This window comes from Eublepharis macularius, chromosome 8 (genome assembly GCF_028583425.1).
Source record: "Eublepharis macularius isolate TG4126 chromosome 8, MPM_Emac_v1.0, whole genome shotgun sequence".
Taxonomy (NCBI): Eukaryota; Metazoa; Chordata; class Lepidosauria; order Squamata; family Eublepharidae; genus Eublepharis; species Eublepharis macularius.
In genome coordinates, this window is record NC_072797.1 from 81,108,895 (window position 1) to 81,122,625 (window position 13,731).

General features: G+C 42.5%; 1 protein-coding gene across 1 annotated transcript in view; it reads right to left on the reverse strand.

Annotated features, from left to right (window-relative positions):
• FBN2 (fibrillin 2) overlaps positions 1 to 13,731 on the reverse strand; it is a 286,019-nt gene that overhangs the window by 69,487 nt on the left and 202,801 nt on the right. The window contains exons 30-34 of the mRNA XM_054986552.1: positions 11,160 to 11,285; positions 10,145 to 10,270; positions 7,563 to 7,685; positions 3,445 to 3,567; positions 2,161 to 2,286 (exon numbers count right to left, since the gene is read on the reverse strand). Coding sequence (XP_054842527.1) covers positions 2,161 to 2,286; positions 3,445 to 3,567; positions 7,563 to 7,685; positions 10,145 to 10,270; positions 11,160 to 11,285 — 624 coding nt within the window. The remainder of the gene's footprint in view (positions 1 to 2,160; positions 2,287 to 3,444; positions 3,568 to 7,562; positions 7,686 to 10,144; positions 10,271 to 11,159; positions 11,286 to 13,731) is intronic.

Below are 13,731 nucleotides of genomic sequence, written 5' to 3' on the forward strand. Positions count from 1 at the left end.
AGCAACCAGGTCTGGATTCCAACCCCCCCTTACATACACAATGGATCAGGAACCACCTGAGGAGCCTTGTACCCTGTTAGCACCTCCCAATGACATAGAACCACTATGGAGCCCTGCCAAGGTCCTGCACCCACAGAGTGTTGTGCTGAGCAGTGGGATCAGAGGTGAAGAAAGACCAGGGAGGAGACTGACACAATGAAGGAACACACAATGAGCAGCCCAAGGTCTTCCTCACTCCAATCTCTCCCATGAAGGAGATGAGATGTAGTAACCATTGACAGGAGCTGGGTCTTTAATCAGGTTATCAGAATTAGCAGGGGATTCCACTTCTTATAAGCCTGCAGCCGCCAGATGTTTGGAAGTTTTGCTGGTTCAATAGCTCCAATAAAGCTTGCTGTCAGTGCCTTGGCTTGTGGCTGCTATACCCTGCCCCTTGCCTGCCTGCTTGGATTCTTGCTTGTCTGCAGCCCACACTGACTCTTGCCTGCCTGCTTGCGTTAACTCCTGCCGCCTCCCTGCAAGCTGCAGAATAGGACACTGATGGTGACTAACAGCCAAGGTGGGCAGAGGTCAGGCCTAGCAGCCATTGAAAATAGAGGGGCCATTGTTTCCTATGAGCTGTAGAGAGGTCAGGTCTACCTGTAGGAATAATGGGGTCATTATTTACAATGGCAGGTAGATCTGTCCTCTAATCACTGGACTATTAGCTCTTAGCTGCTAACTGGAGGAAGGGTTCTTACCTGGAAGCACTGCAAAATGGCAGGTGATCTCGTGGGCTGACAGGTAGGGTCTTGCACTTTGCTGCCCTACCAGTTTAGCAAGCAGGCTCTTGCTCTTCCGAGAGTCTTAGCTGAACAGCCAAGCCTCCTGAAAGTGCAGAAGCTCACCAGCAAATCAGGTGAGGCAGTGAAGCCTTGAAGGAGTGCAGGGTTTTCCTGCCAGCCCAGACAACTACCTGCCATTTTCTGATGCTGGCCAGATAAGTACCCCCTCACTAACAGCTGATATTTGAGTGGACAGAGACCAGGTCTACCTGTCATTGTTATAAATGGGGGCATTATTTCCTATGGGCTGCAGACAGATCAGGCCAGTTCATAGGAAATAATGGCCCTTATAGTTCCAATGACAGTAGATCTGGCCTCCTATCTACCTGTCTATCAGATGTTAGCTGGGGCTTCTAATACCTTTAACATTTAAAGGGATGAAGACACTAACTAACTACTGTTGGGCAGGCCAACATTTTGTCTCTCCCTCCCTATTACTGCATCTCCCTGAATCAGAAACCATCTCAAAATTCAGGAAGATATATATTTTACTACTCCTAGAATTTTACATGTGTTTTGGGTCATTTCTGATACCCCCATGGTGACTTTAAACAGCCAAATTTGAGTTTAATTTAATCTTGGGCACATCCAAATGCATTGGTAAGAATGCCTTCTCCTTATTGTTATACATAGATGGGTATTCAAACTATGTCTGCAATAAAGAGTATGTATGATTTTGAATGAGGCATGTTTATTTGTGTTAAGTACTCAAAGAAATCTATCCTGGAACTGTATAATGTATTTTGAGTGTCAGAGAATGTATAACCTTCATGTAAATGTATAACCTTGATACAAATTAATAACCAATGTACTTTGAAGATTGTTGCAAAAATATGTTTCAGTGAACCCTACTAAGTCTTTTTTTTGTTTAAATTTGTGAAGGAGAATCATGAACAAGGCCAATAATGTTACTATAATAGAATAGTTAGAAAAGACTGGATAGTTCAGGGAAGCTAACAGGCTTTAAGAAGCAGGATATCCCTTTAGGAAACAAGATATAATTTTCTGATATTTTGTCCTAGGAAGACAGAGAAAGAGAACGAATTTTATAAGAAAAAATTATAAAGAAAGAGAAGACTTAAGTAGAAGGTAGAGAGACTCTGATGCCTGGATTCCCTTCTCCACAGATAAAATCAATCAAAATCAATCAAAACTAAGTTGTAAGTTCTTGGTATAAGGTTATACAAACATTTTTAAAAAATCAAGTCCACCTTTATCATGGTCGGCACTGCAAAAGCATCCATGGTGGTGGTGGTGGGGAATGACATTCATACGTAAAGTATGCACTAAACATTCTATGCCTAGGCTGAAATGAAGCTGAAATAGCAGTACTTACCTTGGCAAGATCGACTGTCTGTAGCTGGGGTGAAGCCCATCTCACACTCACAACGGTATCCACTGGGAATATTCAGACATTGTCCATTTTCACACAGATTAATATTTTCTGCACATTCATCAATATCTGTTGGATATATTTAAAACTATCATGTAAGTGTGTACTTAAAATTTGAGTATTTGAATTGCCAATTCTAAATGGAAAAGTATAACACATTGGGAAGAAAAGCCAATTTTTCAAGTATAGCCAAAATTAAATTTTCTTTGGAGAAACAAAACAAGGAGAGCTGGAGTAGTGATGTTGTCAAACCTTCCATGGAATAGGAACTTCTTCAGTTCACAGTACTTTGCTGCATTGTGAATTGGGTGGCATGTCTCCAAGAACAGCTCCTTTACCTTAGAAAGCCAAGCTTTTGGGAAAGTGCAAATCAAAAGCAGCTCTGGAACATGATGTTTTCCGGAGCACTTGAATGCCCTGTCAGTGATGTCAAATGCCTTGAAAACGTTATGGCCCTGGGCACTTTTCATCTGCATTGCCAGTGAGAACTGACATGATAGCATCCCAGGTGGACAGTGTCTTCAGACATGTGGGATCTAGGCCATCTAGCACTTCTACTGAATAATCAGGCACTTTAGAAAATGACATGGCCCTGGAGGCCTGATGCTGTCATTTAAGCATTCCAGAGTCAGACACAATCAAGCAGCGCAGGTCTTGCAGAGAGGCCCTCTGGCTGTTGCTTATTTGAGTGAAGATAAGTGAAGATAAGTGAAGGTGGTGAGGTATGGTTTTGTGAATCATGGGTGGAAAGCTTTGCTGTTCCTGGTGTAGGGTAAGGGATGACTTGGTTCTGCTCCTAATGATGTCATATGGAGTACAGTAGGTTTTTGACATTTTGGAATCAGGTCTAGAAGAACAAGAGTTATTTTCTGAAATTTTGGGAAATCGCTTGGTTTTCTTATCCCCATCCTGATTCAAGCCATGGAGTTCATCCAACCAGTTACCTGATTGATAACAGCAGAATGTGTGCAGACTGGCTAAGAAAAAGAAAAAAATGTTGGGAAGAACTGGCTTCTATACTGCATGGTACATAGTGTGAAAACCAAAATAAAAAAAATTAAGAAGTTCTACAAATGAGTTTGTTGACTTGTGAAAAGATCCTAACCTACATTAAAGAAGAACTTCTTGATTGTTTCTCCTTCCCATGTCCCTGGAGCTCAGATTTCTGATTATACAGGAAACAAGAAAGTGGCAATTCTTCCAGAAAAAGTCTTAAATCTCTCATACCAGAACAAGTGAATCCATCTCCAGTAAATCCTTCTGCACAGATACAGCGATAAGATCCAGGAGCATTTGAGCACTGAGCATTCACGCTGCACTGATGTGTTCCATTGGAACATTCATCAAGATCTGCCAAAGAGCAAAGCAATTAGATATCTTCAGGATATCTCTGTATTTATAGTATTAGTGGTGGGCACAGAAGTACTTTAGCAATATACATAGAATGTTGTGCAATAAATTTATTTTACAGGTTTATAATTATATTACTCTATTGTATTGTTTAGGTAACAAAACACCACTACATCAAACAAATTATTCATTTCATACATATAGCAGATAACTTTATTAGAGCTATATTAGCTCCTTGGTCTTGTGGAACAAGGAGTTTATCTTAGGCATAAATAAAGGATCTAGTATTAGCACCACTTTGTATTTGTAAAACACATTCTTGTTAGTGAGCAGTACATCCAGCTCCAAAACCTTGCAGACTGGTATGAAAAAGCAGCTAATGTGGGTTTCCTGAGAGGCTCTATGGCAAAGGGCTAAGGGGGAGTTCATCAGGAGAGAAAGAATCTGATTTGGGTTTCATGTCAGAAAATGGTGTATGGAAGAAATGTTGAGTGTTTTTTTTCCTCCCAAGTATGGAAAGATGTATATTGGACCCCACCCCAACTCAGCTTAGAACCTCATTTAATAAAAAATGCCTGTACATGCAGACCAGAGTGCTACTGTTCAGGTACTGTTGCAAGCTATCTTGGAAAAACTTTAAGGACACGTTAAACTCTACATTGTTAGGTGGCATTTCCCTCTTGGGCAAAAATTGGCAAAAATGCTTGCAAATTCTACCTGGTACTACATTTCATCCCAGTATCTCAGGAAGGACGTCTTCCCAAGCATAATTCTGTGAGGTTTTAAACCTTTAAAAGTACTAACTTTCTTCTCTCACAGAAGTTAGAAATGTAAACTGCTGTGTTCCTTGAACAACATCATTTCCCTCCCCTGGCAATGTCTAAAGAGCAGTCACTATTAGTGATGGGCACGAACCAAAATACGAACCAAAATTTTTGATGAACCAGGCCAGTTCGTGGTTCACAAACCAGCAGTTCGTCAGATCCCATTTCTGACGAACCGCCATGAACTTTAGGCTGGTTTGTTTGGTTCGTTTTTTTTGGTTCATCACTGCAGGCAGCCTGGTGCTGATCAATCAGTTTCCTAGGCAACAGGGGATGGACTTCCTGCAGACCTTCTGCTGACCCGGAAGTGACCTTCTGCTGACCCAGAAGTGACGATTTTCTGACCTGGATGTGACATTTTCACGAACCAAACAAACCAGTTTGTGAACCGAGGGCAGGCTCGTGAAAGTTCGTGGTTCGTGAAATTTGACGAACCACGAACCACATGGTTTTTTTCCGGTTCGTGCCCATCTCTAGTCACTATATACAGGATAGCACCTCCTACTGAATAAAAGACAGGGCACAATTCTCACTTCACTTTCCTTTGGGATGAAACTTGGGAATGTCTATAGTTCTGTTTTCTTCTTAAAAAAAAAAACTCTTTCTTTTGTCAATAACTCTCAGACCCTTGTTTCCCACACAATGACTAAGCAGTAAATGGCAGGAGGAGGGGCAGGGAAGGGGCATTTACAGCCCTCAGTCTTCCTGCAGGACTGCATTTCCCAGTATATAACACTGTGGCAACTATGCTCTTTTGAGCAAGGCCCAACATGAGGAGGATCATGGCATGAGGATCAGCCTCCACAGAGTCCCATTTAAGGCCCATTTCTGTCATTTCTCCTGCTTTGTGGAATGGCCTCCCTAAACATGTCAGGAAGACATCCACTTTGTTGCACTTTCAGAAGCTGTAAGGCTGAATTTTCAGGAGAGCTTTTCAGTGGATGGTTCTGTTTTGGATGATGATTGTTGTTTTTGATAGATTTTTGGTCTGGATGAATATTTTAATTTGATTCTGTGTTGCTTTTAATATTGTCATATGTAAAAAGTTACATAAAGAGACATTTTTTTCTTGTCTAATGCAATCCAAGCTGGTATCTTGACCTAATAGTCATCTGCAGAGCTATGCTACCCTCCTGTTAAGGTAGAAAGAGGGGAATAAAGTCTGATGTATGACAATTCAGGCACAGCTGTTTCCAAACTGAATACCTCTGCTCTTCCTTTTTTGTATCCCTCTCCTCCATCTTTTGACTAGAAGACTGAATAAATTATTTGTGTGTCTTCCCCCCACTAGGATGTATTGCACAGTAGTTTTTCCATATATGTGAGAAGTCAGTCACAGTGTTCAGAAGGGGCCCAAACAATTTCCAGAGAAGAAGGGAGAATCCTGCACCCTTCCAGGCAAAAAGCTGATGAACCTCCAAGTATGATTTGTTAACAGCTGTTCTGAGAGAATGAGCTGTAATCCCTTCTGGCAGTGTCTTCCTTAAAGATAAAGGTGCAAGCACCGAGTCATTACTGACCCATGGGGGGACGTCGCATCATGACGTTTTCTTGGCAGACTTTTTACGGGGTGGTTTGCCATTGCCTTCCCCAGTCAGTTACACTTTACCCCCAGGAAACTGGGTACTCATTTTATCAACCTCAGAAGGATGGAAGGCTGAATCAACCTTGAGCTGGCTACCTGAATCTGGCTTCTGCCAGAATCGAACTCAGGTCATGAGCAGAGCTTGGGTTGCGGTACTGCAGCTTACCACTCTGCGCCACTCTGCCTTATATATTAATGCAATAGATCCAGAGGAGTTAGCCGTGTTAGTCTGTAGTAGCAAAATCAAAAATGGGATTCTTAAGCCAATTGGAGAAAGCTGATTTTCAAAATATGTTTCTACAAGGATGTCTCATTACAAGATACAAATAACAATTCCAGCATCTCAGTGCTTGCAGTTCTGTCCAAGAAGAATCTGAAGGCAATTAGGTTGTGCCAGCTTTTTTCTTACAACTTTTCCTGTAGCAATGTAAGTTTGTTTCTATAACAGGTTCATCACTAAAACAATATACATCTGTAAGCAACCTTGGGGATTTGGTATCACTTACATGGATACAGTCTTTAGCAGTAGGATCAAGGAGAAAATTAAAACAGATGTCTGCACCTGTGCCTTCAGGGGTTGCTATCTGCACCAATCCTGCTTATTCCCACTAGAGATGCTTTCTAAGTTTGCATTATCAATGACATAATAATTACCTTAATTTCTGCTATGCTCCAAAGAATTATTTAATAAGACCTAAAAGAAGTAATCTATTTTTTTTTTGCAGGATTCCTCCCATCCACAAGGAGAGAATAGAAATGTTCATATAGCAACAAATGGAGATCGAAATGAAACAGAGATATATACCTTAATTTCATTCAGCCCAGTCCAGAAGGAAGGACATGGCTGGGGGAAGAGGAGATGGACAAGGGCTCCTCTTATTCTTGTCCTATTGGTCCAAACTATAGGACAACTGTATTCATCAGTGCATCTGACGAAGAGAACTGAGGTTCTCAAAAGCTTATGCTACAGTAAAGTTGGTTAGTCTAAAGGTGCTACTGGACTTTTTTCTATTTTGCTACTACAGACTAACACGGCTAACTCCTCTGAACTTATGCTGTGGCAACACATTTGGCTACTTGCCACCAGCACCACACGGATAGACTCATTTGTTTTCATTCCCCACCTGCATGGCTAGAAATAAGCATGGAAGGACAGATTCGGAGAGTTCAATGCACTTGAAAGTGGCATTATGTATATTACATGCCAGGATCTGAATTTCACGACATTTTCCTCCATCACACATATGGTTTCTCATCCTCATCTAGGGTATGTAGGGCAAGGAAGAGGGGAAGAAAAAAATCCCACTATTTTCACTTAAGCCACACAAGTGAACTCCAGAGATCACTATGAAAGCCCTACATTCCAGTCACTAGATGTGACTGGGATGGGAGGTAGACAGCCCCTCTTCCACTGAGAAGTGAATTAGCAAGATGGCCCTGTCTCCTGAATGTACAGGAAGGACAATTCCAAAGAACTGAGAATACCCTGAGGGCTCTAGCTACCATTCAAAACACCCAACTACCCAGTAATAGCCAATTAACTCACATTCATAACTTTGTAAACTGAATAATCTATTTTTACTCACCAATACACTTAATTCCATTGCCAATCCATCCTTCTTTACAACTACACCTGAAGCTTCCTGGGACATTGACACATGAGGCATGCAGGTCACAGTTATGGGCACCAATCTCACATTCATCCACATCTAAGAAAACCAAATAGCACATTAAACATGGTGAAATCACAATAACTGATAATCATGTTTATCTAACATATTGAGTAGCATGGTTTCAGACATTTTTATAAAACTAGTATGAAAAAATGTCATACTCCTGCAATGTCACATTCCCTATGAGTTGCAAGATTATCAGTGCAATCCTGGGGGGTGCAAAAGTGCTCAGGAAGCCAACTTGGAGTTACACTGGCATATCTGGCCTCTCCCCTGTTGTAACACCCAGTTATGATGACGCAGTGCCCAGGCACCACTGTGCCAGAGTTCCTCACCTGTGCTTGGCAGTTGTAGCAAGATGGGGCAGATTTGCAGTGTGAGACATGGCAGGGGGTGGTGAGTAAGTCAGTTGGCTCCCTAAGCCATCTGGGGCCTAGGAACACCGCCCCCCCCCGCCACAGCCATGGAAATTATCCCACGAAAAAGGTGGTGCAGTTGTGAAATGATGGCCCCAGAGCAGTTTTTCTGGTCCTGGGGACTGTCATTCCACTCTGAGGGCCATCATTCCACTTTGGGGGCCGTCATTCCAGCCCCAGATCAAGACTCTCAAGGTCCATCCCACATTTTCCTTGCACCTTTTTGGTGCAGTAATGTATTTCAATGGATCCAATGCAAGTCAATGGACATTTGTGCCTTCCATCATATTCAATGGACCCTTAAGTCTCTCCGTTTGTTTCCAAAGGGCGTTCTTGTCATTCATTTCAGCACCTCCCCCTGCTTGTCTCTATGAAGCCGTCTCTCCAAGCTCTGAGACTTGGGGAGCTGATCCTGAATGTAGAGTCCCTCTGCCTTTGTGGTTTTACTTTTCTGGGAGAGAGGTGAGCGTTTGTCAGAATAGCAGCAGCGGGGTGGGGGTGGGGGCATTTGCGAGTAGCTAGTGCTTTGGCTACAAGCCTGGCCTTTGCCAGAAAGGGGGGTGGGTGGGCAGGCTGGTGGACAAGCACCCTGCCTGCACCTTCAGTGTAACTCCTTCCCCTCGTAGGGCAGGCCACCTCTCAAGGCAGGCATCTTTGTTGGGGTGCAGCAATCGCAATTGTGGGGGTCTTGTGCCCTGTGCATTTGCTTTCTGCAGGACGGGAGCAGGTAGCATTGGCAGCTGGTGGCAGGGGTGATCATGGCCAGTGGATTGGTTGCGGCTTTCCCTGCCACTCACAGGGCTGTCAATTGCAGCTGCTCTGTGATTGGTGGGTGCTGCCAGGGTTGCCAGGGCAATTGGAGAGTGTTCTCTGCTGGTGGGGCCTCGCTGCACCTGGCTAAGCTTGCAACTCCAGCATGGCTTGCTCACGAAGGTCCTTAGGGAGTGAATGAGAGCAGCAGAGGATTTGTGAGTGGCTGGCTGCCTCTGTGGAAGCAAGGGTTAGGATTGCACAGCATGCAAAAGTTTTTAATCACTTTGAAGTTAGGTGCTACAGACAATTAATTCTTGAAGTAGTTAATGTTGCCTGTGGTGAATTTATAAATGGACAGCACTGAACAATTAAATAGTCTATATTTATTCAATATCTTAACCTTTTAAAACTAACTTAGTCTAAACATGTCTACAGTTTTAATAGCCACATGCACTAGGAAATAGCTTATACTGAAATCAAGGGGATTAACTTTATGTAAATATATAAGCAAAATGCTGCTGAGCTCAGTGTCATTAAACAGTTTTTCTAGTATTGCAACAAGAATATTAGGTCAGAGTTTGGAAAGGAGACCTCCAAAGCAGACCATAGCAACCCTGGTCTGCTTTGGAGGTCTCCTTTCCAATTACTAACCAAGGCCTGTGTAGCTTCAAAGCTCTCATGGATCAGGCTTGCTTGGGCTAACAACCTCACTAAATATTTGGAACCAAGGTCTAAATATAAATTTACTGATATACAGCCTGGAAATTCAGTATATAAAAGTGTTATAATTTGAACTACATGAGCTACATAATTTGGATACACCTTTATAATTTTAAATGTTCATGTAGTCCTAAGAGAACTCAAAATTTCAGTGGCTATCAGTGCCATTCTAAGCCCTTTGACTTCAGCAGACTCCAAAGGGTATAACTGTGTTTAGGATTGCACTGTAGGTGTACTCTTAGCAAAATATTTCAAACATATATTCAAATATATATTCAGCCCACTTAATCTGAAATAAATTTGCATATGAAAGTCTGGGTATATTTTATCTTGCATGGTGGACCCCAACATTCAGAAAAACTCATGTGAAATGTAGTATACCATAAGTATTCATTATTAAGTTACCCCGATATGGTCACTAACTGCACACAACCAAGAATTATTAGATATGGTACTAAGTGTGCGGGATGAAGGTTTAAATACATTAATTCTGCTATGTCTGTAAAGCTGAAAAGTACACAGAACTGGTCCAAAATAACAAACACTAATTTTTAGAAAGTAATTTGGATTAAGTAAAAAGGCACATCTGATCAAATCACAACATACCTGTGCAACCTGTGGTTCCCTTCTTGACAGAATAGCCAAGTTGGCAATGACAAATGAAGGACCCTTTAGTGTTCTCACACTCTCCAAACATACAGATATTTGAATTTAGGTCACATTCATTCACATCTGTAAATGCATATATTTGAAAGTTCAGGCTATTGTTTTCAGAGACAGTATAACTAAAGGGGATATGGATTATGGTGTAAATACATGATAGATTATACAGACTAGATAACAAGTGGAAACCGGCAAAGGAAGGGAAATCCTACACTCCCCTGCCATCCCCCCTCCCATGTGCTGGCTCTGCTTCCCTCCACTAGCTTCAGTTTCCACTTTCCCTTCTTGCCCAGTGCCCAGTACCTCCATTGCCTCTGGTGCTGTATTTCCTCTTTCCCATGCTGCTGGGTCCAGCTCTGCTTCCCTTTCCCCCTACTCTTTCTCACCAGCTGAATTTTTCCATTGTCCCTTTTATCAGCTCCCCTGTCCCCTCTCAGAGTTCTCCCCAACTCTGGCTCCCTCCCCTCATATCTTGCAGCAGCCATAGCTGCTACTAGATGCTACAAGTACCATCTAGGGTAGCTACGGCAACAAATGCCACTGGAACTTTTGTTTTCTGATGTCTGGGCAAGTGAAAAGATTGAGGGTTGTTTTTTTTTTTTTTACAGCCTGGGATGCCCCCACTGTGATGATGTGCTGATCTACACAAGGGCCACCATCCCTTGCCTATTTGATATAAGGATGGGTATTTTTTGAAAAAACAGGAACAATACATTATCATTCCTAAAAATAAAAATCATTTGAAATACATTTTCTAATGAAATTTAAGGAATATACAGAAAACTTTTAAAGGGTCTTAACATTTAAACAAATTACTGCTTTTTAAAAATTGTGTTAAAATAATTCAAATATTTACATGCTGATACATTAGTAGTGTATCTGTGTTTGAACATTTTAATCACAGATCTGATATATTAAGAATAGATTTACATGCTAATTTGTCCTCTGCATTACTTACCAATGCATATTTTCATGTCCATAGAAGCCATGAATCCATCATAGCAAAGACAGCGATATTCTCCTGGAATGTTGGTGCATTGTCCACCGTCGCAAATATCTGGATTGTTTTCACATTCATCGATATCTGGAATAAATGTACATCACTACAAAATGTCTAATAGGCAAATTTTTGTAAAACACTATCATGCTTACTTTTGTTATTGGACATGATTTTCAGCTTGTACCAATATATTTAATTAGTTGCACTGGTTTGTTCTGTGCTTATAGCATCTTAGAGCCAAACTAGACATTTGCTTTTTTAAAATGCTGGGTCCAGGCAAGGACCAAACTTCAGTTCCTTCCCACAAAACATCTGCAGGGAACATCTTTTAAAAAATAAATGAGTACCCACAGACACCACTGCAGGGGAAGGAATGGCTCCTAGTACATGGAAACAGTCAGGAGGAGGCAGTTATCATCCCATTTTTGCTGCTTCATGTGCACAGAATACTCCACATGGAGCAGCAAAACCAGGGAAATTCCCTATCCAGCACTGTTTCTGCATGGGAAAATGGCTGAGGGGGGTGGCAGGAGACCTTCCTCCACACCATGGCAGTGTTCTGAGCCGATTTGGGCTGTCTTTTATTTTTAAAAAGCTATTCTCCACAGTCACTGTGTGGCTGCAGGAACCCAAGCTGGATCCAAGTAATATGGACTTTTAAAAAATGTGAACTAGTTTGGTGCTTAGATATAAGGGTCCCCCCCCCCCCATTTTGGCATGCCTCATTGAGAAGGAACATAAGCTTGCCTCCATAATCCTAGTGATTATACAGATGACCCATTTTCAAAGTTGTCCCCTTGGCACTCTTGACTAGAGGTGGGCACAGACCAGGAAAACCCCAAGGACCATTGGCCCGGGGTCTGTTGATTTTCACAGACCATGGACCACGAACTTTTCACGGACCAGCTCATCAGTCTGTGGTCTGTCATTTCCAGCAGCGCTGGCTCCACCCCCTTCAAACCCAGAGAGCCCAAACTCGCAGAGCATCTTCAGCAGCCTCTCCTCCAGCAGCCCTCCAAGTTTGGTCAAGATTGCATTTTGGATGTTCGAATTACAGACCCCCAAAGCAGCCACCCCCAAGAAACTTCCAGTAGATATCGGAGTTGCAAATGCCAATTGACTTGCATTGGCTAGCAGCACCAAAAAGTTGTAATGAGGCAAAATCAAACAGAAAAGGATGAGGTAAGAGCCCCCTCACTCACCACACAGACATCTTCCCAGCTGTTGCCTAGGGAATTCATTCTTGCTCCTTGCTCCATAAAGCAGAATGGGAGCTCTCTGGTTGGCAGGCAGAGCTGCCTATCACAGTTTTGAGGATTAAGATTGGCTGCAGAACATCCACCCCTCTGTTGCAGCTCTCTGGTTGGCAGTTTTGAGGGCTAAGATTGGCTGCAGAATGTCCACCCCTCCCTTGCAGGCAGAGCTGCCTATCATGGTTTTGAGGGCTAAGATTAGCTGCAGAACATCCAGCCCTCCCTTGCAGAATGAGAGCTCTCTAGTTGGCAAGCACAACTACCTTTCAAAGTTTTGAGGGCTAAGATTGGCTGCAGAACGTCCACTCCTCCATTGCCTAGGGAATTCATTCTTGCTCCTTGCTCCATAGAGCAGAATGCAAGCTCTCTGCTTGGCAGGCAGAGCTGCCTATTAAGTTTTTAAAGGCTGCAAAAGGTCTGCAGACGTCTTCTCCATTGCCTAGGGAATTGATAGATTGGCGCCAGGATGTCTGAATTCATGGACCACGGACTAACGGACCAGCCCAAATGGACCAAAATTTGTGGAAAAGGTGAGTCCCACGAACTGTGTGTTCGCGAACCACGATCCAGGCCAGACTGTGCAAAATTTTGGTCTATTTTCCAGACCATGCCCACCTCTACTCTTGATATATCAAACAACACTACTGCAGCAGTGTCTAGTCCAGCACATTACATGTTTTTGTCTTTATGTTTTAGGCTAAACTAACTAAACTAACCAAACCTAAAATATGTACTTATTTACAGGTCTGCCTGACTATTTGCAAAGAAGGAGGGAGAGGGCCTTCTTTTTAGCCACAATGTACAGGTGAGGGGTGCCTTGTTTTCTCCCTTATTCTACCCGGGTTTGATTCCCCACTCTTCCACTTGAAGCCAGCTGGGTGACCTTGGGCTAGTCACAGCTCTCTGGAGCTCTCTCAGCCCCACCCACCTCACAAGGTGTTTTGTTGTGGGAATAATAATGGCATACTTTGTAAACCGCTCTGAGTGGGCATTAAGTTGTCCTGAAGGGTGGTATATAAATCAAATGTTGTTGTTGTTGTTATTATTATGAGGTAAGTCAAGAGGCAGGATACAACTCCCCCTCATTTGCCCATTCCATTTTTGTGAAAACAAAACACCCCCTACAATTAGTGGACAAATACTTGCCCCATTTGTGGCTAGTTTGGTCCTTAAAGTGTTTTAATTATTGCGCAAACTTTATCCCAATAATCCTTCACATTTAGTAATGTAGGTCAATATTATTGCCTCTACATTGTAGATGAACAGCTGAAAAACAG